This window comes from Ylistrum balloti, unplaced genomic scaffold (genome assembly GCF_031769215.1).
Source record: "Ylistrum balloti isolate Yb309-2 unplaced genomic scaffold, AGI_CSIRO_Ybal_v1 Utg371132, whole genome shotgun sequence".
Taxonomy (NCBI): Eukaryota; Metazoa; Mollusca; class Bivalvia; order Pectinida; family Pectinidae; genus Ylistrum; species Ylistrum balloti.
In genome coordinates this window covers 757,342-779,964 of record NW_026782621.1, presented here as the reverse complement: position 1 = coordinate 779,964, position 22,623 = coordinate 757,342, and the positions used below count along the sequence as shown (strand labels likewise).

General features: G+C 34.0%; 2 protein-coding genes across 2 annotated transcripts in view; one reads left to right on the top strand and one right to left on the bottom strand.

Moving 5' to 3' along the window:
* Positions 1–1,467: 1,467 nt before the first annotated feature.
* Positions 1,468–6,144, bottom strand: LOC132560976 (peripherin-2-like). The gene is made up of 4 exons (XM_060225682.1): positions 5,576–6,144; positions 5,058–5,292; positions 3,140–3,275; positions 1,468–2,354 (listed from the first exon to the last, which is right to left on the bottom strand). The coding sequence occupies exons 1-4, from the start codon at positions 6,142–6,144 to the stop codon at positions 1,468–1,470; spliced, it is 1,827 nt and encodes a 608-aa protein (XP_060081665.1).
* Positions 6,145–8,294: 2,150 nt separating this feature from the next.
* The window catches only part of LOC132560973 (tetratricopeptide repeat protein 13-like), a 29,636-nt gene continuing 15,307 nt past the window's right edge, over positions 8,295–22,623 (top strand). The window contains exons 1-16 of the mRNA XM_060225681.1: positions 8,295–8,655; positions 10,073–10,167; positions 10,292–10,367; positions 10,793–10,863; positions 11,488–11,553; positions 12,910–13,002; positions 13,632–13,748; positions 15,172–15,285; positions 18,454–18,536; positions 18,695–18,836; positions 19,100–19,204; positions 19,959–20,025; positions 20,255–20,414; positions 20,751–20,922; positions 21,291–21,327; positions 21,566–21,707. Of these exons, the coding sequence (XP_060081664.1) occupies positions 8,295–8,655; positions 10,073–10,167; positions 10,292–10,367; positions 10,793–10,863; positions 11,488–11,553; positions 12,910–13,002; positions 13,632–13,748; positions 15,172–15,285; positions 18,454–18,536; positions 18,695–18,836; positions 19,100–19,204; positions 19,959–20,025; positions 20,255–20,414; positions 20,751–20,922; positions 21,291–21,327; positions 21,566–21,707 (1,901 nt within the window). The remainder of the gene's footprint in view (positions 8,656–10,072; positions 10,168–10,291; positions 10,368–10,792; positions 10,864–11,487; positions 11,554–12,909; positions 13,003–13,631; positions 13,749–15,171; positions 15,286–18,453; positions 18,537–18,694; positions 18,837–19,099; positions 19,205–19,958; positions 20,026–20,254; positions 20,415–20,750; positions 20,923–21,290; positions 21,328–21,565; positions 21,708–22,623) is intronic.

Below are 22,623 nucleotides of genomic sequence, written 5' to 3'. Positions count from 1 at the left end.
AACTTTCTTTCACGACTTCTAGCTTTCATGATCGCCAAATCCAAACAAGTTCAGAGCACATAATGTTCGTGAAACATAATATGTTATACTCTACCCTGATTATTGTGCATTCAGAAATTTGTACCAGTCACCAATTTCATGCAATATAAATTGCAGGCAAATGAAAGTTGGTTTACAGAAGTTGATATGCATTTAGCTTTACTGGATTTTCAGAGAGATTGAAGTATTTGTGAATGTTTTTTTTTGCAAAGATGTAATATTTAAAAAAAAAAAAAAGTCTTTTAGTTGTAAGATTTTTTTTTTTTTTTTTTTTACATAGAAATGTGTAATCCATCGACAATGTTCATAACACAAGAGAGTTAATAGAATTTTATCCTTCATAGATTAGAAACTTGGAGATTGGATTTGTAATACAATGTATTTTGAATCATGTTGAAAAATTACAGACAGTATAACTGTTTATTGTGAGCATTCTTCTGCTTGATTATCAGATATGTTTGGAATCTGAGTCATGGAGGAGAAACTAAACAATCAGAATTTTTGCAGAGAAATATACACAATTCTATGTTACAGGCAGAAGTATACAAATATAACAAATTGATGGACAGTAACGTATGGAATTGATCATGTTTTGTAATGAAGTTGGGGAATGAGAAAATTAGATTGCTCTCTACAACATTTACAGCAGCATATGTTACTGAGGTGAAAGCTAGGATTTTATGCAACCACATCATTCTGTAATTATAAATCTTAGACAAGGAAGAGTCAACCAAACCACTTATAATTTTATTTTCATTTGTAACTGATTCTATTTAGATTGTCTATGATTTAGTCTTAATTTGATATGAAGACAAGAAATCAGTAACTAAACTTGTAGACCTAGCAGATGAGTGGTATTGACCCCAGTCATCAGTCAGTCATGTCTGGGGCAGGTGTCACCAATTCCAATTAAGCCATTGATATGTTTTAGATTTATATATAAGTGTTTGACATCTGTTAAACGGAATCTGCTGCTCCATGATGTACAATATCATGGCCCTTTGTTCACATTTTGACACCAAAGTTTCAAATCAGAGACAGGAATGCTCACTAAAACGTTTTTTCGGTTTACAAATTTGAAGAAATATGTATTTAATTTACAAATATTGCCTGAAAACCTCATGAGATGACATTTTTTTTTGTTTCATGTTGACAATCCTGTCAATCATGCCCGGTTACTTAACATGACTATACAGTACCTTACCCTCCAATCATGCCAGTGTACAAACTGTTTGTGTGGGAGAAAAAAGAAAAATCCAGGTTTGTGATGAAGTGTATAAGTCCTTGTGAGAGCTAAATTGATATGTTTGTGTGTATTAATGATTGAAATTCATTCAATAAAAACCTACATAATGTTTACAATAGTATTTTATTCCTAATTGAATATGTTGAATTTGAGTTCTGGTATACTCCATGGATATATGTGTTTTACATTTGTGTTGTTGTTCCGTGTTGCGGGAGTTCATTCACATAAGTATGGGTCCTTCGGGGAGTTAAATAAGTATCTGATGCTCTGTGGGCCTCGGCTCCCACCATGTGCTGATTAGCCATTCTGTGTTGGTCATTTCCCACCATGTGCTGACTGGCCATTCCATGTTGGTCAGTGCCCACCTTGTGCTGACTGGCCATTCCATGTTGGTCAGTTCCTACCATGTGCTGACTGGCCATTCCATGTTGGTCAGTGCCCACCTTGTGCTGACTGGCCATTCCATGTTGGTCAGTTCCTACCATGTGCTGACTGGCCATTCCATGTTGGTCAGTTCCTACCATGTGCTGACTGGCCATTCCATGTTGGTCAGTTCCTACCATGTGCTGACTGGCCATTCCATGTCGGTCAATGCCCACCATGTGCTGACTGGCCTTTCCATGTCGGTCAATGCCCACCATGTGCTGACTGGCCATTCTGTGTTGGTCAGTGCCCACCATGTGCTGACTGGCCATTCTGTATTGGTCAGTTCCTATCATGTGTGGAGTAGCAGAGTCTTTGCTCCTCACATGATTTTGTATTCCATGTTGTCCATTTATAATATGACCGCTATGGGCAGTGTCTGGAACTTGTTTTCCTGGGAAGGAGGTATAACGTGGAGGCACTGGAAAGTTAAGCATTTCAGCAGAGTTAATGGTCATGTATGGATTTTCCTCTTCCTCTAGAAGAAGGTTCTCTTCATAAACACCTTCATCTTCAAAGGATGAGTTGAGTGAAATGTCATCTGTGTCTATGCTGGCATTATCCTCCTCATTCTCCAGCAGGGGCTCCATACTAGTTGGGTCACCTTTCTTCTGTGTCCTGTCCATTTTATGGAATGTTTTCACCTCTGTAGGGGCATAATGTATCAGATGATATATTTATCACTGTTAATCTATTTGAATTATTCCACACCATGAAGCAAGTAGACAAAAATTGGGAGATATACTTTAGATCAGACCAGTCCATTATGTGTGAATATATTTAAGCAAAGCACCAAAAATATTTCAACATGTGATAGATCAACAACAGAGTTCACTGCTGGAAAAGTCTGATGGATTGAAATTGTTTTGATTATTACAGTCATTGTTGTTGCCGGAATGAAAATCAAATTATTCAGACTGCTGATTTCTATCAAAGACTTTGAAATATTACTTGTTTTTTCTCATAATAGCCAGCAGGGGCTCCATTGTTTGCACCAGATGACAGACATTTAGGCAAATGTGTAATGTCTGGTATAGGAGTCCCAGGATGATTGGCTATCATCTAGACAATTGAACTTACTTTCGTTTGGTAAGGTGTGGTTAAGGTGAGGTGAGAAATAGTTATATAATGACAACTTGTCATAATGTTAATGAAAATCTTTGTTTCCCCTACAACATATCAGCAACACAGTATGTTGTATAAATCCTGAAAATTAGGAAACAAAGAAATTATTCAGACTGAAGAAATTAACCCCAATGTTTTTAATCTTTCTGGCTGAAATGAACCAAAGAAACTACAACTTCACACAGAGCTTAACTAGACAACTAGTATCAAATGCAAGTGATGCCAAGGTAAAAATTAAACCTTCAACTTTGTGATGGCATATTTGGAGACAGATTTCAAGGACAGAGACCCCTGTACTTTGTATACCTCTTTTGACAGCTTTGATTGCACCCTTGCCACTACATGGGAAGATGTATCCAATGGAAGTCTCCATTGGGTCATCATTTTCCAGTGAGCCATCCACTGACGTCTGAAGTAAGCGCATCACTAACACTGTTATCATCTGTAAATAAACAAGAGGCCTATTGGTCCTGTATTGCTCACCTGCCTTTGTTAAGTTGAAATTGCTCTACCTAATATAAAGGAAAGCACCCACTGTCTGCCCCAGGGAGATCACCAAAAACATTGATACTATTGGGACAGAATCTATGGATTCCTACAGAAAGATATGTTAAAGACTACTCTAATTCCAATTTTGAGCCCAACCCTCTGGGCCGAGGAAGTGCAGGGGGAGGACCACCGTTTATACAAATTTAAATTTGATTCCCCTTCCCTCCAAGGATGTTAGATGCTTCAGACCAAATGTGGAGATAATCCAGGCATTAATGAAAAAAACCGGATGTTAAAGACTTTTTATTCAAAACTGAGTAACGTTCACCTAACAATGCCTCAGACTTAATTTGGATACAATCCAATCATTTCTATAGAAGAATTTTGAAAAAAAAAATGGCTGGATTTCACCATGGTCCTGCCTCTCAGGTTCCCAGGGGAGGGAGTTGGATCACATCTACCCTTTCATAAAATACTCAGTACATTTCCACCAAGGACGCTTCTGACCTTTGGTCAAAATTAGTTCAGCCCTTCCAGACCAGTAGTGTTTTACAGAAATTCTCGATGGACGACGGACATCACAATACCTCATAAGCTCACTTACCAGGTGAGCTAAAAAATTGGATGTAGAAATGAAAATATTAATGTAAAATATTAATTCATTTCATTTTATCCTTTAACAATGTTGTGTGTATATATATATATATATCCTATATATTAAGACCTTTTGGTTCACGTTTTTACACGATGGCAGTTCAACAAAGGGATCTAATTCTCCCATGTGAATAATTATGGGAATTCTTAATCCAATTCCTGTGACCAAAGAAAGCAAAGCACACACAGAAAATGAAATGCAAAGTTGTGAAAATGGCACAGAAAATATAAAACTGATATTCACAATTGTAAATATGTATATATGTATTTTATATGCAAGTGCACGGTTACCACGTGTATCATTAATTTAGCATTTCAAGCATCTTTTGGGATCTGAATTCGAGACCTTGGAATTAAAGTCAAGCCAGTTTAGTTAGTGACCACAATGATTCGGGAAAGCAAACTTTATGATGTACACGTATTGACTATAGTTATAAAAATAAGGTGTTGCAATGGCGAGTAAAAGAATCACTTATATAGGAAGTCATTAGATCTGTACTCATTCGTAGTTTGAATGCATCTCCAAGGTTCTTAATTTAGCGGGGGAAATTGCTGGTCACAGTCATTAAAAAACAAGGTGGCCATCTTGGATGTTGAACTGACAGAAGTTTGAGTGAAAACCACACATACAATGTCGCTGCGATGACAACATCACACTGAACAGTCACAGTGACGTAAAAAGGAGGAGGGGGACAGGGGGCAATTGCCCCCTCCACTTTAGGAGTAGGGAGGTAGGGCAAACATATATTTTTGCTGCCCCTCCATTTTTATTTAAGCCTTTTAAAAGGGTATAATTTTCTTCGTTTTTACGGCATACAAAATACAAACAGAATTTTAAAAATTAATTTCACAAATTCCATTTGTCGTGGTAACGTTAGAAAATTCCAAAAAATCCTCATTTTCACCGTCTGATTCATTCCAGTGGTGTAGGAAGCCGGGGAGCAATTGCCCCTCACTTTTTGATAACTTCCTTCGCCACTAAAGTCATATTGCTTGCAAAATTCTAAAAGTGAAATCTTAAACCAGGAGTCAGAGAAAACTCGGTCTATATATAGTCTATTTTAATAATAATTATACATGCCTGTAGGAATGAGATGGAGAGTACGAGAGCTCCTACTTCAGTGAGAAGGCGGTTACCGTAAATTTCCATAAGAGCGTCCTTGCACCCTGTGCCGTGCAGCGTCACCTGGGCACGGTAATCGTAGTTGTAATGCATGTCATTGTCGTGTACGTGATGATGAACGCACGGACGGAGAACGTTAGCCACGCAGCAGCTGAATGGTACGTCATCATTCAGGTAGTCACCAGCTTTGTTTCTTGATGAATAAAATAATAGTTATCATCAGCATAAAGCTATACTACTGAGACATACAGTTTAGTCGTGTTATAACTCAGGGACCTGAGATTCAAGATTTACTGTAACAGATTAGTCCGCTCGTTAAAATGAGAATACGATGGTACGTAGGCTCGTTATGTTATAAAGTGACGTCGCAAAGCGAAATTGAGAGCGAATTCTATAGTTGCTTAAATATGATTTACATGTCAGATGTATTTAAATCGTCTCAAAAGTAGTAATGCATTATGAATGACGAATTTTACCTCGACAACAACTCTTTCTTGGCTTCTGGTATATACTCCTCGTGAATCCAGCTGACGTGGAACCAGTCAGTATACGATGTAACTCCACAGCATTTATAACTGATCTGAAGTGTGTCTAGCTCTCGTTTCTTCATTCGATCATTCTTGTAATCAAGCATTGCAGATGAAATACCCTTTTCGAAAGACGTTTCTAACATAGAAATCTGAACAAAACACATAATAGCAGACACAAAAACAACAGAAGCTAAGATAAGTTGTACTACGACAAGTGGAAGCAGGTACTTGCTCCAATCTAGTCTTTTCGAACAATCGCGATTTGACCAGCATGCTTTGCCACTCAATAAACCAACAACTGAACCAAAGAACCCGAAAACTATCATAAAAGCAGGCAAAATGTCACCGTTGAAACCTTCGATCAGACCTATCTGTTGCTGGATAGCTGTCTGTATGTATGCCCCAACTGAAAGTATTATTAATGACGGTACCACACAGATAATGTTCAAAACTCCTGACGCCTTTGCAGACATCTGGCGTGACCCTTCATTCATTTCTATCTCTGGGCAACCCATTTTTCGAAAATGTAGTGTTGGTGAGTTATCATCGGGAAGTACTGTCCACCATTTTGGAAAATAAACGTCATATTAGCGTAAATGACGTCATCGTTTTATGACGTCCCAAAATATGCTGACGTCAATACCAAATGTGTGATTTTTATTTTCTTTTTTGTTTCTCACACCCTAAAGTGGATCTGTAGTTTTTCAAATGGTACATATAGGTCTTTCAGCAAACTTAATTCGTGCTCTTCAATGTGAGTGGTAATCACAGGATCCAACATTTCCTGTAATTTGGTTTGCACATACACAAATATGGCGGCGATTTCTCCGCTACGGAAGCAAGTGGTGAGTTTGACATTCGCGATTTCTTCGGGTGATCTGGTCATGCAAATATTCTTTCCGATATGCCGCATGTCTTCTCATGGAGTCACAATGACAGAACACAAAACTTATTTCCTTTTCACTCCAAAAAGCTGCAATTAAATCAAATGAAAACTGCAATATTCGCGTCTTTCTCAAAATGCAAGTACATATTCTTCTATGCTGACAGATCATAATTCAGAAGTGCAGAAAGACTGAGACGAGAGCGGGTCAGTGGTATGCTGTATATGTAAATACCGAACTACAGTATCCTAGTCTGACAAGAATATCAACATTCGGTAAAACAAACTTTAATTTTCTTCTTTATAACCTGACGTCTTAGTGTTAGTACAATAATTAGACTGTTTTTACCCGGTTGGAAAAAAGACGCTTTGTAGCTGAATTTAGTTTTTGGCTTGTAATTTTGTTCTGAGACTTGCTTAATATTTTTTTCACAATATTCTATACGACGGGTCCTCCAATCAACGGAATAACTACTGAGTAATGAAACCCGGGAAGCTACAAATTTGAAGGCGTCGTCGTCATGGTCTCTTTGGACTGGATGGAGCTGACATAGAGGTTGGTGTTTCTCGCCTTTCTCTGTAACTGCTCTGTCGAATGGATGTAGCCGTCTTTGAGGGTGATACACCTCACCGATTCGATCGGGCGTCGTCCTGGATGTGCGAGACGACAGAACTCAGACTGTTCGAAATGTTGCTCCGTTTGGAAACAAATCGAAGATTAGCTTGTGAAATGTATATACTGAGCCCCCATCACCCATATGCGCAAAAGGCGAAATTTTACAGAGACTAAGATGTAAGATAAAACAAAGCCAATATGGTACAAATACAGGTCGTAGGAACTGTAAAGAAAGACTTTTCAAGTAAGTAACAGGAGGACTTATCGTTATAAAACCAAGAGGCTTATAACTTTAACTTGAATACCTTTATGTGCTTTTGAAACCAAGCCTTTTTATCGGACTTCTCTTGGTTGCACAAATCGCAAATATTGCAGAAAATTATTTATCATTTAATAATGAGACATTTTGATACACAGTGCGGGGTCATAGAAAGTGGTGACTAGTGGACATCTTGAATTTTCACAGCGTAAGTATGAGTACTTTATTAATCTTTCGCAAATTTCAATGTGCATGTTTCGCATAATACGTTGATGTACATTGTACCCGTTGAACTTTGAGACAAGATGGGAAAGCACATGCTGTCATCTTAAACAGGGACGTATATATTAGTGATATATACGTCCCTGTCTTAAAGAAGTGCTCGACTGATCTTTCCATTTCAAATACTTGTTCCTTTTGGTCTCTCAATATGCTACGGCTCTTTGTCACGACCGTAGACAAAAAAAGCATGGCTGACATCTTGAATTTTGACAATTGATTTTTTTAAGAGTTGATTTTTCTGCAATAAGCAAGATTATGGTCGTATATTAGAGTTGAAGGTTAACGTTAGCTTATTACTGTGCATGTTTATGATTGAAAATAATTGCGAGAAAAGTTGCCAGCAGACGGTCTTTTGTAATTTGCTCACTAAAGACAGCTTGATATCTGCTATAATGTTTTTTATACGTAATTAATTTCAGCGCCGAGGGAGATAACTTCTTTGATATAAAAGATGGGTACGATTTTTTGATATATTTTCAAGTTTTCTAATCTTGTGTCGTCTATATATATGTATTAGTTTGCGGAACTTTATTGTTGATGCCTATAGAGGCCCTTATCCGGTTTTATTTGCACTCAAGGGGAAAATGCTTTACAACCTAACACCAAGCTGTACGGTTCACTACTAATGATCAAAGTCCACCACGCTGTGATACGTACACTTGGGCCTAAAGTTCAGAATCAGAGGCTGAACGTGAGCTCTTCACCAATGGAGGTAGGATTAGTTGATGACATGGCGGTCAGACTACTTCTGTTTGTATTTTCATGCATCGTTTTAGGTAACCATGCAGAGCAGTCATGTGGAATTGCAAATGTTCAGGTTGAGAACGAAGACGGGACTACTCAAGTGTTTGAAGTGAAGCGGCTCGAGCCGGTGAAAGGCGAATCATGCAGTCTGTGTACTCTGAAACCCGTCAACTTTGTACCACGGTTGACAGCACTCGAGTCCAATGTTTTCCTAGCAGTGGGAGAAGTCGTCTCACAGTGTGGTAAACAAATATGCTATCTTTCACGTGTATTTAATGAGTTTCCCTATAGCAGTGGCGATAGCAATTTTTTTTTGGTCCGGAAAAATAGTCATGGTCATGATAAAATATTGTGTTATCCTGCTAGCTATATTGACTGGTCAATTATAGTCCGAAGGGGTCAAAAATGAAAAAAAAGTCATAACCTATTGGACGATTGTAATTTTAGCAGATGTTCACTATCAGGTAATTGTCATAGGTAATTGTCATAGGAAATTGTATTAACAACTGATTTTGATGATATTTTTAATTGTTGTAGTCATTCAATTAAACTTTATATGAAAATCAGAAGGATTAACAGTACATACACACCTGATCATAAAACAGTGACATAGATTAGTCATCATATATTATTATGCCTTGGTGCACTTTATATCACATTTTGTTTATACATATATCAATAGATGTACCATGGTAATCTTTTAAGTATTTATTTTGGTGGCTGTCAGTATCTGACCATTATCAAGACATTTTATAACTGTGCTCAAAAGTTACCCTTTGTTTCTGACAGAATTATACAACACAATATTAAAGCTGATTCACAGGTCAGGTAGAGTGTTGAATTGGTTTATTCTGTTACAAATCTCCACACAGTTTACAACTCCCACTTTCAATAGTAATATTACTTTTACAGGGTTAATCTTGCAATACCAAAAAGACAATGTATACACTTTCTTGCAAGTAACTTTCATTTTTTTGCAAATGGAACTTGATATTGATATGAAATTGTAACATTAACTCTAATATGTCATAGCAGCAGTAAGTTACTTGTCTGGTGACAGATAGCATAATTAGCTCATGAGTGTCCATCCAATTTGTGGATCCCTGGTACAAATCATGGTTTTGCCCAGTTACATCCATCTTCTGTTATATTGTTATCAGTGAAAACAACCCTCAATTTAAGCATGCTCTTCAATGTTGCCAACTCACCTGATTTTGCCAGGTCATCATGATATTAGCAATATCATGACTTGTTCAAAACGTGAAGAATACCAGAAACACTTGATATTAATTTACTTTCATCACTGTTTAAAAATTGCTAATCAGTTTTTGAATCGAATATATATTCAAAGTAATGTTCAAACCAAATATGGAACATCTCTATATGTACAAATGTAGTAACTGTACATTTTAATTTCTCGTAAGGAGACCCATTCATGCACTATTCACCCAAGATTTTAAAGGGCTATGACCATATATTAGATGGCTATATGTTTGCAATACTGTTTCTTGTGACAAGGAAACTACTGAATGTTTACAGGTAAAAAATTCAGTAATAAGGAAAGGCTAAAGACAGAGGAAAGTGTTTGACAGGACTGAATATGATATTTTCTTTTGTGTTTATAGATGGAATGGTGTTTGCATATTCTTTTTTTATTAGATGACCCCAGTGCTGATCTACCTGAAGGACTATGTTCCTCCTTCAAGGACACTGGGCATTGTTCCAAGGATTCTGTATGCAGCCATGAACCTGAGGTAAATATAAACTCTATAATATCTGGTTTCACATGTAATGATTATAAATATTTTAACGTTTTATTATATCACAGGACATGATATTATTTTTGAAAAATAACTTTTTCCCTTTTTTCATTTAAAGGACCTTGCAGATGTTATCGTGAAGAAGGGTTTTGTGCCAATGTCAACTGGAGATGTGGAAACTGATAAGCAATTGGGTACGGGAAAAAATACTGAGTAACTTGTCTTTTTTGTTATTGATAACTGTAAGTACTGCATCAGATCCATTAAGTGCCCATGTTGCTATAAGTGGATGAAGCTTTCCCCATTTATAAGCTCCTAACACTCACCGTTATGCACGATCAAGAAGGTTTTTGAGCCTGTTTAAGTAAATCAGGTCCCCTAGCATCAGAAGAAGACTACTAATTATCATGGATAATTAAACATTACATGAACAAGTTTATTGCTACCATTTATCAAAAAGTGTTTCGTACCTTTTTTTTTTGATCACAGCACATATCCACATAGTAAGTAAAATCTTGATATTGTTAAATTTGACTGTTTGCTTTAATTAGCTAATGAAGACTGTACCTGTTTTCTTGTAGGAATTGTTAAATATGATTTAATAATTTCTATTTTGTAGCTTTAGGAATAGTTTTGATGAACTCTGGAAGTCTTGAGGAATCAATTAAGGTTTTGCTGACTGTGATAAGGGTAAGTAGCTAGATTTGTAATTATTATAGATACAGACTTGAAAGTACCAAGTAAAGTTTATGACCTTAGTATGTTTATAAAGATATGCATCCATTATATAAGATTTACAGCAGGAAATCTTAAAAGCTTGTAGGTAGAAGAGTGAGTTATAATGGAGAAATGCCCTACATCTTTAGTTCATTCCATAATATAAGGAAAGAAGAGTTATACCTCATCTTATGTGGTATTTCACACTTGGAAAAAAAAAAATCAATCTTGGTCTTTATTGAAGATAGCAGTAATAGGGAGAAAGGCTTCAATTTTAGCATGGAGTGGTTTAAGTTTAACAGGTTAAAGTGTTTACTTCAAGTTCCTACATTATCATTGTGTATACTTTTTAAATGACCCATTGTACTTATCTGGCAATATGCATATGTCTTGAAATAAGCCCACACATATCTAGCAAAATTTCAGTAAAAATTGCAATAAATACTTCGTAATTGGTCTTTGATAAGCATGGTCAGAGTAGTTTGATAGTGAACAATGGTGAAATGAAAGAAATTTTTATAAGCATTAAGGTCCATTGAATCACTGAAAAAAAAAATCATATGTCTTCTAATGTTTATCACTTATTGATATTTCAAGGATAAACCCGAGACACTGGCAGCCTACTACATTCTTGGAATTGCTCACGTGAGGAGAGGTGTTCAGGTTTGTATCATACTATTTTCCCCAATATTGACAGGGAATATATTTATGAACAAATGCATGTCACTTACTTCACATACTTATATCTAATCTATGTTGTATTCATTCATTATCAAAAATATATCAAACCCATTTATTGTTATCTTGAATTCATCATGGCAGGGGTCATAAGCACACATCTTACCATAGATACTATTACCTCACTGGAGGTTAATGTGAACATAACAAGAGAAGTCATTGTTATGACCATGTGTATCAATTACCAGAGTGTATCTAGATGAGGTTGCTGGAATGTTAAGCTTGTGTTTAATCATGGCCTTGAGGCAGTGCCTAATCAATTCACTTTTTAGTGTAATGTCAGTGTGATAAGCCAAAGTCTTTTCAAGTCTGTTAGAGAATGTCTGATCAAATTATGTTTTAGTGTAATGTCAGTGTGATAAGCCAAAGTCTTTTCAGTTCTGTTAGATAGTGTCTGATCATGTCAGTTATAACAATTTCATGGTAAAGTCTGGAGTTCTGAAATGTTCTTTATCAAACAAAGTTTCATGGTAACCTATTGCAATTGCCTTTTGTCCTGCATTGTTTGTCAATAAACTTTCAACTTCTGAACCAATTTTAATGAAATTTTGCAGAAACCTTCCCTGACTAAAGATGAACCAAAATAGTGAATTAGATATATATATATACACTGGTATTGTAGATGTGCATAATCTATATCAAGTCGAGTTACTTCCTCATTTCGGAAAGTTATGCCTCATTGGATAGCATTGATGTACCAGCTACTTCTCCTTTACTACTGAGTGGATTTCAACAAAATTTGCTGGCAGTAATTCTTATACATTGCAAATATGGGTAATTTATATCAGGTTTATTATCTGTCCTTTTTGGAATCTTATGCCCTTTTGGGAACTCAACAATGTACCAGCTACTCTTAAACTACTGACTGGATTATATATATCACATGTGAACAAAATAAAATACCATTTTCTTATTCTACAAGTAACTCTGTTGGCAGGGGTTATGAATTGGCCCCAAGACAACAATTCTAGTTTTTCATCAAAAATTACTTGTAAAGAATTACCTGGTATTAGTATAGGATGATAGTTTTGATAGTATGCATATATTGACACTGATGGGCCCCCAAAGTCTTAAAACACATCAAGTCTTACTATCATTAATGTTGCAATTTCTTTTTTGGGACACTTGAAAGCTAATTACTTGATAAACATTAATAGTCAGTATTGCTTACCTCAGGTAACCATCAAGGCCACTAGACCTCGTCTTATTTCAAACTTTAATTGTGAATTAATCAAAAAAGTTTTGTTATTTGTGCATCAATATTTGTTTGTTATTTTGTAGGAGAGAGGTAATGCTGTGAGTGCCATGCGAGACTTCACTGAGGCCATAAAGAGAAGTACCACACAGTTTGAACCATATGCCAGACGGGCTGAGGTAAATATATAATCTACATACACACACAATGTAATTAAAAGTTGGTAACCTCTGAAATATCATTTTTGCAATGTATTATGACATGTCTTTCAGATACAGGTCTGTGGCGTCCAAGTTGTTCACGAAATATCAAAGATAAATAGGATAAAACAATACTTTGATATTGATGACATTTATGATAGTTGGTTTAAATTAGTCCCACTTTTAGGGTCAATAATGTGAAATTTAAACATATTATGAAAAGCATTGAATACTAGGTGAGTGATGCAAATCCACTGGGTTTTTTGTTTACTTCATGGGTGTTTTGATGGGAAATAGAAAATTAAAATGTAGTTCTGACTGTTATGATACCTAAGATTTACCCATATTTTGGAACACATAATTCGTGTTGGTAATGTCAATAGAAGTTACAACCTTAGTATTCTTAGAATTATAGTACAGTGGAAAAAGTAGATTTCTTACCATCTCTTACACTAGATACATCAGTGCAAGTATGCTTCACACTGGTCATATGTCTGTTTAAGGTGACTGTGTAGTCATCGAAACATCGCATACTAATCTTCTACAGGTTGTGTTATAAAAACTTCTATTCTATGAAATTTAGCTAATTTTCATTTTTGTTTGTGCAGCTTCATTTGGCTTTAAAAGATTATGATGAGGCTTTAAGAGACCTGATTAGGGCAGAGGAATTTCACCCTGACAGCAAAGTATACTTCATGAGGGGTATCATCCATCTGCTTTTAGAGGTAAGCTACCATATAGTCCACTAGTAAGCTAAGTTTACCATATAGTCCACCAGTAAAGTAAGCTTACCATATAGTCCAGCAGTAAGGTAAGCTTACCATATAGTCCATCAGTAAGATAAGACCACCATATAGTCAAAATGTAAAGTAAGTTTACCATGGATTCCATCAGTAAAGCAAACTTACCATATAGTCCACTTGTAAGGTAAGTTTACCACAAGAGTCCACCAGTAAAGTAAACTTACCTTATAGTCCACAAGTAAATTTAGCTTACCATATAGTCCAGCAGTAAGGTAAGATCACCAGATAGTCCACCAGTAAGCGCTTAATATTGAGTTCAGAGAAAAACACATCCTTTTATTTCAAACTATCAGTTTTGATAAGCAATTCTTTAATGGATTCAGGTGTTCTTTATGTACCAGATTTGATAATAATTTTCTGTCTAGGTATATTTTGAACCCTTTCAAGTTTGTTTCATTTATATTTCGAATTGTTCAAACTTATCATGTGACCACACATCTCTCTGTTGTAAAAAGGCATCGCAATAATTGCTCCATGTGGTCACTATTCACGTCAGTGTTTAACACTTGGGTAGTAGGCTTTAAATGATGCAATTGATAGCGTCAGATTATACACATAGATGTCACTTAGCATTGATTTGTAGTGTGATTTATTTCACATCTTGACATAACAATGTGGGTGTGCCTGCTAACATGACTAGAGGCCCTAAATATATATGGACCATGGGATGTCAGTGTGTGTTTTGTCAAAAGATTAACATTGTTCCACTTCACATTTTGAAAAAATAATCAGGTCAAGACTGTCCCAATGATTGCAATATTCTTAAAGATTTTAACAAACATAAATCTGTAGCCATATTAAATCTCAATCCATACTTTGTCAATGCTAACTTCCGCCAATACACAAGCAGATTCGTCACAGTCTCCAAATTTATGAATATCAAAATAAAACTTGTGATTTCTTAACAGTTGATTAACATGTATTGCATTACAGTAAATGTTTTAAATGGTAATAATTTTATAATCGAACCCATCCCTCAAGAGAATGTAATTTCCGACTGGTAGTTTCCTGCCCTGCGAGGGCACTTTTAAATAGTTATGATATAGGGTAATGTTTTTACTCTGATAGTTCAAAGAGATAGTTTCAAGAGCACAAGAGCATAATTTTTATGTGTGCAATTTGAACAGGTTCAACAATATTTAAGTAATTTTGTTCAAACTGACCAAAGGTTTACTGTATATGTGATTAAGCAGATTTTTTATGATGTGAACTACTAGAAATGTGTCTTCATTTGAAGATGTTTACGAAAAAGTCTGAAATGTTACAGAAAATTTAATAAATGAGTACAGAAATAATTACAACTTGATAAAATTGTGAAAAAAGAAACTTTGTTTTTTTTTTGTAGAACTTTGTTGAAGCAGAGGATGATTTTAAGATGAATCTGAAGAATGAGGATCACTTATATCTAGCCTCTTATTATCACCTGGGGCTGACACTGTACTACCGTGGTAAAATCAGGGTAAGTCATCACTTCAGGGGTGAAATAAAAGTAAGTTCATACTACAGGGAAAAATAAGGATAAATCAATGGTACCAGGGTAAAATAGGATATATTCAATAATGAGTAAAATCAGGGTAAGTTTACTACAGGGTAAAATCAGTGTAAGTTTACTACATGGTAAAATCAGTGTAAGTTTACTACATGGTAAAATCAGGGATAAGTTTACTACAGGGTAAAATCAGTGTAAGATTACTATATGGTAAAATCAGTGTAAGTTTACTATATGGTAAAATCAGTGTAAGTTTACTACATGGTAAAATCAGTGTAAGTTTACTACATGGTAAAATCAGGGTAAGATTACTACATGGTAAAATCAGTGTAAGTTTACTACATGGTAAAATCAGTGTAAGTTTACTACATGGTAAAATCAGTGTAAGTTTACTACATGGTAAAATCAGTGTAAGTTTACTATATGGTAAAATCAGTGTAAGTTTAAATGGTAAAATCAGTGTAAGTTTACTATATGGTAAAATCAGTGTAAGATTACTACATGGTAAAATCAGTGTAAGTTTACTACATGGTAAAATCAGTGTAAGTTTACTACATGGTAAAATCAGGGTAAGTTTACTATATGGTAAAATCAGTGTAAGTTTACTACAGGGTAAAATCAGGGATAAGTTTACTACATGGTAAAATCAGGGTAAGTTTACTACATGGTAAAATCAGTGTAAGTTTACTACATGGTAAAATCAGTGTAAGTTTACTACATGGTAAAATCAGGGTAAGTTTACTATATGGTAAAATCAGTGTAAGTTTTATTACATGGTAAAATCAGTGTAAGTTTACTACATGGTAAAATCAGTGTAAGTTTATTACATGGTAAAATCAGTGTAAGTTTACTACATGGTAAAATCAGTGTAAGATTACTATATGGTAAAATCAGGGTAAGTTTACTATATGGTAAAATCAGTGTAAGTTTACTATATGGTAAAATCAGTGTAAGATTACTATATGGTAAAATCAGGGTAAGTTTACTATATGGTAAAATCAGTGTAAGTTTACTACATGGTAAAATCAGTGTAAGATTACTACATGGTAAAATCAGTGTAAGTTTACTACATGGTAAAATCAGTGTAAGTTTACTATATGGTAAAATCAGTGTAAGTTTACTACATGGTAAAATCAGGGTAAGTTTACTACATGGTAAAATCAGTGTAAGTTTACTATGTGGTAAAATCAGTGTAAGTTTACTACATGGTAAAATCAGTGTAAGTTTACTATATGGTAAAATCAGTGTAAGTTTACTACATGGTAAAATCAGGGTAAGTTTACTACATGGTAAAATCAGTGTAAGTTTATTACATGGTAAAATCAGTGTAAGTTTACTACATGGTAAAATCAGTGTAAGTTTACTATATGGTAAAATCAGTGTAAGTTTATTACATGGTAAAATCAGGGTAAGTTTACTATATGGTAAAATCAGTGTAAGTTTACTACATGGTAAAATCAGGGTAAGTTCACTATATGGTAAAATCAGTGTAAGTTTACTATATGGTAAAATCAGTGTAAGTACTACAGGGTTTTACTATATGGTAAAATCAGTGTAAGTTTACTACATGGTAAAATCAGTGTAAGTTTACTATATGGTAAAATCAGTGTAAGTTTATTATATGGTAAAATCAGGGTAAGTTTACTATATAGTAAAATCAGGGTAAGTTTACTATATGGTAAAATCAGTGTAAGTTTACTACATGGTAAAATCAGTGTAAGTTTACTACATGGTAAAATCAGTTTACTACATAAAATCAGTTTTACTATATGGTAAAATCAGGGTAAGTTTACTATATGGTAAAATCAGTGTAAGTTTACTATATGGTAAAATCAGGGTAAGTTTACTATATGGTAAAATCAGGGTAAGTTTGTTATATGGTAAAATCAGTGTAAGTTTATTATATGGTAAAATCAGTGTAAGTTTACTACATGGTAAAATCAGGGTAAGTTCACTATATGGTAAAATCAGTGTAAGTTTACTATATGGTAAAATCAGGGTAACTTTACTATATGGTAAAATCAGTGTAAGTTTACTACATGGTAAAATCAGGGTAAGTTTACTACATGGTAAAATCAGGGTAAGATTACATGGTAAAATCAGTGTAAGTTTACTATATGGTAAAATCAGTGTAAGTTTACTATATGGTAAAATCAGTGTAAGTTTACTACATGGTAAAATCAGGGTAAGTTTACTATATGGTAAAATCAGTGTAAGTTTATATGGTAAAATCAGTGTAAGTTTACTACATGGTAAAATCAGGGTAAGTTTACTACATGGTAAAATCAGGGTAAGTTTACTATATGGTAAAATCAGTGTAAGTTTACTACATGGTACATGGTAAAATCAGTGTAAGTTTACATATATGGTAAAGTTTACTAATGGTAAAATCAGGGTAAGTTTACTATATGGTAAAATCAGTGTAAGTTTATTATATGGTAAAATCAGGGTAAGTTTACTATATGGTAAAATCAGGGTAGGTTTACTATATGGTAAAATCAGGGTAACTTTACTATATGGTAAAATCAGGTGTAAGTTTATACATAGGTAAAAAAATCAGGGTAAGTTTATTATATGGTAAAATCAGGGTAAGTTTACTATATGGTAAAATCAGTGTAAGTTTATTATATGGTAAAATCAGTGTAAGTTTATTATATGGTAAAATCAGGGTAAGTTTACTATATGGTAAAATCAGGGTAAGTTTACTATATGGTAAAATCAGGGTAAGTTTACTATATGGTAAAATCAGTGTAAGTTTACTATATGGTAAAATCAGGGTAAGTTTACTATATGGTAAAATCAGGGTAAGTTTACTATATGGTAAAATCAGGGTAAGTTTACTATATGGTAAAATCAGGGTAAGTTTACTATATGGTAAAATCAGGGTAGGTTTACTATATGGTAAAATCAGGGTAAGTTTATTATATGGTAAAATCAGGGTAAGTTTACTATATGGTAAAATCAGGGTAGGTTTACTAAATACAGTGTAGCATTAGGCTAAGTATTTACTATGGAGTAAAATCAGAGTAAATATTTAATACTGGATGAGTACTTCTGTATTAAGGGATAAAACCAAGGTAAATATATATTACATATGTATCTTTAGTATTAATTTGGTTTTGTGTTTCTTCTTTCTAGAATGCCATTGAAGTGTTTAAAGAGGTTTTAAAAATCAAACCTGATTTTGTTGATGCCTCTACAAGTTTAGCACAAGCTTTCAGGTAAGATACACCATTTGGTTTTTCTTTCACAAAACTTTTCCTCTGGTAATGCAACACAAATCTGTCTAACTGAAACTGTTGAGATATCACATTATTTATGGTGCCTATTTGTTTGTTTCAAAAGAAATACATCAAGATTCTTTTATCTTTTATCATAGAGAACTAGGTAACTTGCGAGCTTCCCGTGCTAAGTTCAACCATTCATTAAATACCAACCCCAGTCACAGCCAGACACTCCAGCTAAGAGGAAATATGTTGTACCACAGTGGAGAGACTGTGAAGGCTGCCCAGGACTTTAAAGTATGTACAGTGATACACTGATAATATTTTTGTTAACAAATTTTACATTGCATAATTTTGATATACAATGTAGTTATTATTTCTTTTTAAATTAACATTCCATTGGTTTTTTTAAATGTATTTTTTTGTCTAGAATAAAAAGCCTGTATTGGTTCAAAACCATGGGTATACTTGAATTCTCATCCATTTACATATCACAAGTGATTTATTTCCTGTAAAATTCCTACAGCTGTGATAAGCATTAATTTTCGCTTTTGTTTCAGAAATGTTTAGAAATAGATCCGGAGAACATCAACTGTCAGTATATGTTAGCGTTGTGTGATGCAGCAATGGGCCGGTTTTATGAGAGTGTCAAGTCTACAACTAAAGTAAGTATTGTTAATACTGAATGTTAGTGCTATACTTTTTACACTATATTATTGCTTAAAAGTTTCAGTGGTAATCAGTGTACTTTAAATTCATACCTTTCTAAATAAAAAAAAAAAAATTTTCTGCTGGTAATTCTGTTGTGTTAATAAATGATTTAAGGGCACAGATAGTCTAGTTTCCATCAGAAAAATGATGAAATACTTGATTATTGGACACCAATACATTTTTTTAATAATCTTCAAAAGCCGTGAACCATTTACAGAGGTGTTATTAGGGCACAGCGATGCACTCTTGGAGAGATTGCTAATTTGTATGATTGAGAAACTGTTATGTACTCAGATTTTTATATTGATTATCAGGACATAAATTAATTAATGAGATAATGAGACATTGATAGTACACAATATCAATTGAGATTTGAGATATTCATTAAAGTACTCAAAAATTCATGAAACACTTGAAACATGTGCAAAATTGATGAATAAGATGTACATGCATTTAGAAGAAACACATTAATTGATTACTTGTTTGAAATGCTTTCAGGAAATGATGACAGGTTTAAAAAGAGCAAAACGATATCTTGGTAATATTTAGATAGATTTTAGTGTAAAGGGTAAATTTGAGAAACATAGCTACATGTAAAGAATGAAAGGTAAAAACACATAGCTTTAATCTGTAAGATTGTTTAAAAACCCCCACACATTTTAGGTAAAGATTCAATTGTTGACTCATTGCTTTTGTTATGTTGTATAGGTGATGGTGAAAAATTCCAATGTTATGAGGGCCTCGCCAGAATTTTTGAAAGCACATTATCTAAGAGGTTTGTAGGAATAATTTATTGTTTACATGTAAAGCTATTCAGAAATTACTATTATTCAATTTGATTTGATTGTATTTTATCATTCTGGTGATGAAACGGTTCTTAGTTTGGTATAGGTTGATCATTATAATCTTATTGGAAATGTTCAATGTAAGGAAAAAGATGCCTGAATATATTTCAAGTTTCCAGGTTGAAGGTTTATGTTGATTTTGTTATCTTTTACAAACAGAATATGTACGATATCTACATTCCCACCTCGATCAGCCTATAACAGACTTAAAGCTGGACGAAGATTTATCAGAGGAATTCAGAGATCACTGGGCCAAACTTTTACCTTTCCAATTTCGAAATGCATATAAAGAGCAGCCAGGCTTACAACCAGATATAAAGTGAGTAGGTTTAAATATACAAAGGACTGCTGTCAGTTTAAAAGTTTGCTTATTTCAAGATACTATTATAATTTTACTGTTTTACCAGGTACTCAGTAAAACAAATTTAATAGGGTAGAGGCAACATTTAGATCAAAAGGGATTTTCAACATTGCCAACCCTTCCGATATTTTCAAAAATCCATATGATTAATATATTCAGTATACTGATCTTCATTTTCTTCTTCTTTTGCTTTAGGAGGGAAAGATTGATAGGGATCGATAACTACCAATTCTACTTTACTTTCCGCTAAATTTGATATATAAACATATTAACACTTCTTTGTTTTCTTTTCAGAGATGTTGTACCTACATTGATAAAACAATATCCTACCAATATACAGAATTTAATATGTAAAGCAGATAAAATAGGGATGTTAACCCAGGTAAACACAGATGGCTACACCCCTAACAGAAAGCTTAATATGGCTATGGGATTGGCATCAATACATATATCACAAATTTTAGAGGTAAGTGTTACTGGTATTTAAATAGATCAGAAAAAAATGGCTTTTTCAGACTTTGAAAACTTTTATGATAATGGCTAAAGGCACAACAAACTGAATGAGTTATAAAAGAGATTAAACTGATTTTCAATTGATTATTTGTAAAAGTGTTCTTGGATTCTCTGTTTTCTATGCCAAAATTTCGGTCTTGTTTTTTAATGGCCTCTACATTTTACCAAGTGCATATACTATTACCCTGTACCTTTTGTCTCATCCTGACATGAATAAATTTCGTCACTCCAGCAACTTCATTTTATAAGGGATTTTTATGAAATTAAAAACCAAAATTTTGTGTCAGATTTAGTTAATGGTGTTTTCTATTGTTATTGCAGGCAAGATGGAAAGGATTACGACAAAACAAACAAATGGGTAAACTAATTTCTTAATTACATGTACAACAAAAAATAGAAAATGACTTTATCTATTGACCAAGTCCCCTCGGTAGTGATTTCTGTAATCCTGAGTAAGAAGTTATACTTAAAAGTCTAAAGTTGATAGATTCACATAAACCTACTTATGAAATAGTTGTTAAAAATGGATGGCTGAAATATGTCTTTATTCATTATTATTAGCTTTATATATGTTTGACAAATATTGTATGTTACAGAACGATCATTAACCTGGAGAGAGATTTTTGATGTAGCTGTGAAGTATCGTCGCCTGGTAGACCCAGAACAGGCAGTACTATGGCTAGATACAATGCCTGATCATACTACTGATGGTTACAGAACTGATATTAGCTTTATAAGGTAACATGTGTAAATTATAGGGCTTCTCTTATTGATCATCAAAATAGTAAGAAAGACAAATTTAGAAAGATTCTAATGAACACTTTTACGCTTCAAAAGATAGAAAAATCTCCAAGAATAAATTATCAATATGTTCAGATGTATGTTGTAGTTCGCCTGCTAGATTACAAGAGGATACATTCTTGTATATAGAGCCATTTTTACAGTGAATGTGCAACGACCTTTATGATAAATTACCTGGTGGAAATATCAAGGTATGATTGTAACCAGGCAAGGAAGACGTGTAAGACTAGCCTATGATGATAAAATAAATATGAAAGTGACGAGATTACCAGGATTTTATGCATTTGGCTACATACAAATGTTGGGTTATTTTTGTAATGTGAATTTGTAAGAAAATCTGCAAAATGTACCTTTTATAACTTTTGCCAGTGGAGTGTTTTGTTGAATTCTAGGTTTTAGAAATTGACAAAAGCAGTGTGTAAACATTTTGATCAGTGTATGTCTTTATCTGTTTTTCATACAGAATTATGTATCATGAAATTAAACCAGGAGTTCAGAGAACCTATGTTGACATTTCAATGAATCACAGTTTAATGTCAAATGTGCTAACAAGACCACTGTCTATAACATGAAGCTACCAAAGTGTTGCTGTCTAAAATTGTGATTTTATAATGAAAAATTCTTAATCAATTGTCAAATGATGACGGGTTTTATTTTGTACTTAATTCTATATAATAATGATATGGCTTACATTCACTCCATAGTGTTTTGACTGGACATACTTTTTTGCACTAACACATATAAGGGTAGTATGCTAATTTTTATATATACTGATAGTCTAGGTGCAGAAAACTCAGATTTTCTTGGTCAATCTACGTGTCGGAATTCCAAACTACTTACTGAACATACACTA

Bases quoted from the DNA above. Each gene is read 5' to 3' on its own strand.
- LOC132560976 (XM_060225682.1), bottom strand. From the start codon at position 6,144: ATGGGTTGCCCAGAGATAGAAATGAATGAAGGGTCACGCCAGATGTCT. The intron at 3,276-5,057 runs GCATGTATAATT...GTTTATTTACAG, and splicing joins TCTCCATCTCATTCCTACAG to ATGATAACAGTGTTAGTGAT. The intron at 2,355-3,139 runs GTATACAAAGTA...ATGCCCCTACAG, and splicing joins AATCAAAGCTGTCAAAAGAG to AGGTGAAAACATTCCATAAA.